Below are 3,740 nucleotides of genomic sequence, written 5' to 3'. Positions count from 1 at the left end.
AGAAAATATTGGAGTATTTAAAAAAAAAAATTTTTGAGTATTTTTTTTAAAAAATGAAAGGCCTGTATATATTGTTGTCGGACTATTGGAGATTTCACTTTTCTCGACAAAAACAAAAAAAAACTTTCAAGAATATTTTCCAAGAGGAAAAGAACAGAAAAAAAGCCCAGACACAAACGAAGATGTTGTTAGCCTCGAACCCCCTTTCCCTCCCAACTCCATTCTCTTTACTTTTTTTTGCCTTATTTTGTTTTTATGTATCGTTTATAGAAATCAAATTACACACACACTCAAGTATACACGGGCAGACACGCACACACAGCCAGCCGCAATCTCATCCTGGAAGTCGTCTCGGCTCGTTGGCCTCTCGCTAACTCGGAGAGTTTTTTGAGGGCGATCCATTCTCGTTGCTGCTGCTGCTCCATTTGAACTGCGCCATAATGGGGTCGTCGAGTGACCCCTGGTTGCTCATGCTCTGGAGCTGACCCTTCCGACTGTTGACGTCGCCTCTGAGAAAACGTTCCACTTTGTCGACGCAGGCGTCCTGATAGTCATGGATCCACCTGGAAAAAGATAACGGAGAAAAAAATGAAATCAAAATTGGAAACAAGTTGACCAGATTTTATGAATTTTTGAGATGAGGATTTTTTGGACTAACGTTCTCATCTTGATTGGCATTGTACAACGTTTCAGTTTATGCAAGATGAGATTTAAAAAAAAAAATATTTTACATGGAAATCGCCATTTGTCAAGACCCAGAAGCAACTCGGGGATAAGGGTTATTGTGTGTACAGTAATCAATGGGGTTGTGTTGTAGTATTGGTTTTTATCAAGGCCCAGAGGCCACTTGAGGATATGGGTTAATGTGAAAGATCCTTCTTAAGCAGCCCCTAGGAATCTTTCAAACCATTTCAGTTGGTGTTGATAAATGGTCTACATTTTTAATGAGTGTATATATATATATATATATATATATATATATATATATATAAAATTGTCTGTCAGACACTTAAAGTCCATGAGCCCAAAAATGACTTCCATCACCACAGGACCATTTTAATAGACAAATGCCTGTATCTATACACAGATGATGTTACAAAGTCTTAGCTTTGTACGACAGCTAAGTCTCTCTCTTGGTTCAAAATGTTGAGATCCAGAAACAAGTTAAACTGCAGACCAGCTTAATGCGAGTACTGGTCTCCTGCTTTATGGTTTTTTAAATCAGAGATTTGCTTCTCCTAGAAAGCTTGCCTTCACCACGGCTTACAGGGCCCTCTCAACCCCAACACACACATACATACACACAAACACACACCGTGCTAGTTGGCCGTTGACCCCCAAAAAGGGTTCATTCGCTCTTTGGAAGGTCTTGTTTTTAATCCTTCAGGGAGACTAGCCACTCTATACACATACATACATACATACCGGACATAAGAACAACTCACCTGACTCCATTAAAGAAGGTAATTGAACGGATGTCTTCCGGAAGTTTTTCACTGGGAGGCCAGTCAAAATTATCCATTATTGGAATTATATTGCATTTATGCTCTAGAGCTGCTGCAATTTCCTGTTTTGATGAAAAAAAGAAAATTATTATATACAATTAGAGTTTGTGCTAAATGAAACAGATTTACATTTAGAGAACACTAGCAGGGGTACCCGGTGTTGCCCGAGCCATAAGAAACGTTGATGCGTTGGAACACATCTAATAAAAGAAAAAATTGTGTATGCTTTCAGCGTCCTAAATTCACGTACAGCAAATATTCATAAAATCATTAATTTGGATTTCAAAAGTTTTAGCGAGACGTGCAAAAACACACAGAGACGACTTTCCTTTATATAATAGACTAGCCTGAGTGCCCGGGTGTTTGGAGGTGTGTGCTAAGTAAAAACAGAACACAAAAAGTGGTAGTAGGCAGGTAGGCGTGAACCCGTACCATGAAGGAGGAAAAGAGCGTGAAAAAAAATGCTGTTGCGTCCATCGTAAACCAGAAGTGGCAAAGCTTTAAATTAAGGCTAGTCAATTGAAAAGTGATGACTTTCGAAAATATCCGAAAAAAAAAAATCTGCTAAATAGACATACAGAAAACAATTTTGGACAAATATGGTAAAATAGTCCCAAAAATGGAGTGTTTTTATTAGCCCTAAAAGAGCCCCTGGGGCACACCCAAGAGTTATTGCGAAGTATAGACAAACAAAATTATATAGAAATCAGTTAGTTACAACTTTTCAGAAAGTTTTATAAAATCCAAGGCATCATTTTTTTTTTATAAGCACAAAAGTGTAAGAAAGGCACCCCTAGGGGGACAACTGGAGTTTTCCCGAAAAATTCGTTTTGTTACTTTTTTTTTTAACTCATATCATGTTTAATGTTTGTGCAAAATTTCAAAAAATTCCAAGGCGTATTTAATGAGAAAAATGTGGATGGACGAACGAAACGACGGATAAAGGTGAATTTTCTGCATATGTCTATTTAGCAGTTTTGCATGGTGTTGAACTAAAATTTACATATGTTAAGGCCTTGGGGAGTGGGGCAAAATGATGGACTTGTCATTTCTTTTTTTTTTGCATGATGCAGAACTCAAATTTACATATGTTAAAGCCTAAAACTGCACCGTTTGATCATTTTCACCAGGATTTGACGTCCCCTGGGGACTTTTGGGGCTAAATCGGGGGGGGGGGAGAATTCTGAACTTAGTCATTTTTTTTATGCCTCGTTCACTGTGCACTCACGGGGGACCACGCATGCTTCACTTGTTTTTTTTTTGTTTGTTTTTTTCTTAATGCGCAATCCTCTGAAAAAATATTTTGATCAACAATTGCTAATAATAATTTCGTGAATACCTAATCATTCCCTTCCTCCAAATAATAATAACAACCATAACAAACAACAAAAAAAAACTGCGCAAACGTTGTCTTACCTTGTGTACCCAATCTTTGCGATCATTATCATCAACGCAACGGTCCAGTGCCTGCGGTGTGAGAACCAAAATAAAGTTTCGTGCCTTCTGCACGCTCTTCAGTAAGCCGACATCAAACTTGCCCGCACGCAACCGCTCAATGTCAAGGAATACGGAAAAGCCACGCAACTGGAGATGTACTTTGAGTAAACTACACAAAGATAAAAAGATAAAAAAAATATTTTTATTTTTTTTTACAAAGGAGTCCCTGCTTATCAAGACCCATAGCCCACTCGAGGGTAAGGGTTAATGAGTGTACGATAAGTTAATGGTATTATGTAATCGTCGGGAGAGACAAAGTAATTCAGTTATTGGTCTATCTATCTAATTGTCTATCTATCCAATTGTCTATCTAATTGTCTATCTACCTACTTATCTATCTATCTAATTGTCTATCTACCTACTTATCTATCTATCTAATTGTCTATCTACCTACTTATCTATCTATCTAATTGTCTATCTATCTAATTGTCTATCTATCTAATTGTCTATCTATCCAGCAAAGTAAACAATAGATTCGTGGGAAACAAGGAGTTGAGAGAGATGCAGGTGCAGAAAGGTGGAACACATGCATCAAATCTGTTGCCAATGTTGCTGACAAAATCATGGGATCCTTCTACTGCTCCAGCAAATATCTTACTGCTGATGCAATTCTCTACCTGTATAAAAGCCAAGTACGTTCAAGGACGGAGTACTGCTGTCACATCTGGGCAGGAGCTGCTAGAAAGACCTTACTTATCCTGCCTTTTGACAGAGCTCAAAATAGACTTCGTAACCTAG

The 3,740-nt window shown here is 38.0% G+C and overlaps 1 protein-coding gene across 1 annotated transcript in view; it reads right to left on the bottom strand.

Annotated features, from left to right (window-relative positions):
- Window positions 1-222: 222 nt before the first annotated feature.
- LOC145271090 (NAD(+) hydrolase sarm1-like) overlaps window positions 223-3,740 on the bottom strand; it is a 9,330-nt gene continuing 5,812 nt past the window's right edge. Inside the window, exons 4-6 of the mRNA XM_080126635.1 lie at window positions 2,922-3,111; window positions 1,446-1,567; window positions 223-563 (exon numbers count right to left, since the gene is read on the bottom strand). Of these exons, the coding sequence (XP_079982761.1) occupies window positions 371-563; window positions 1,446-1,567; window positions 2,922-3,111 (505 nt within the window). The 3' untranslated portion in view covers window positions 223-370. The remainder of the gene's footprint in view (window positions 564-1,445; window positions 1,568-2,921; window positions 3,112-3,740) is intronic.

Source organism: Euprymna scolopes, chromosome 46 (assembly GCF_053919585.1).
Source record: "Euprymna scolopes isolate OS-2025 chromosome 46, ASM5391958v1, whole genome shotgun sequence".
Classification (NCBI taxonomy): Eukaryota; Metazoa; Mollusca; class Cephalopoda; order Sepiida; family Sepiolidae; genus Euprymna; species Euprymna scolopes.
This window is presented reverse-complemented; position numbering and strand designations above follow the sequence as displayed.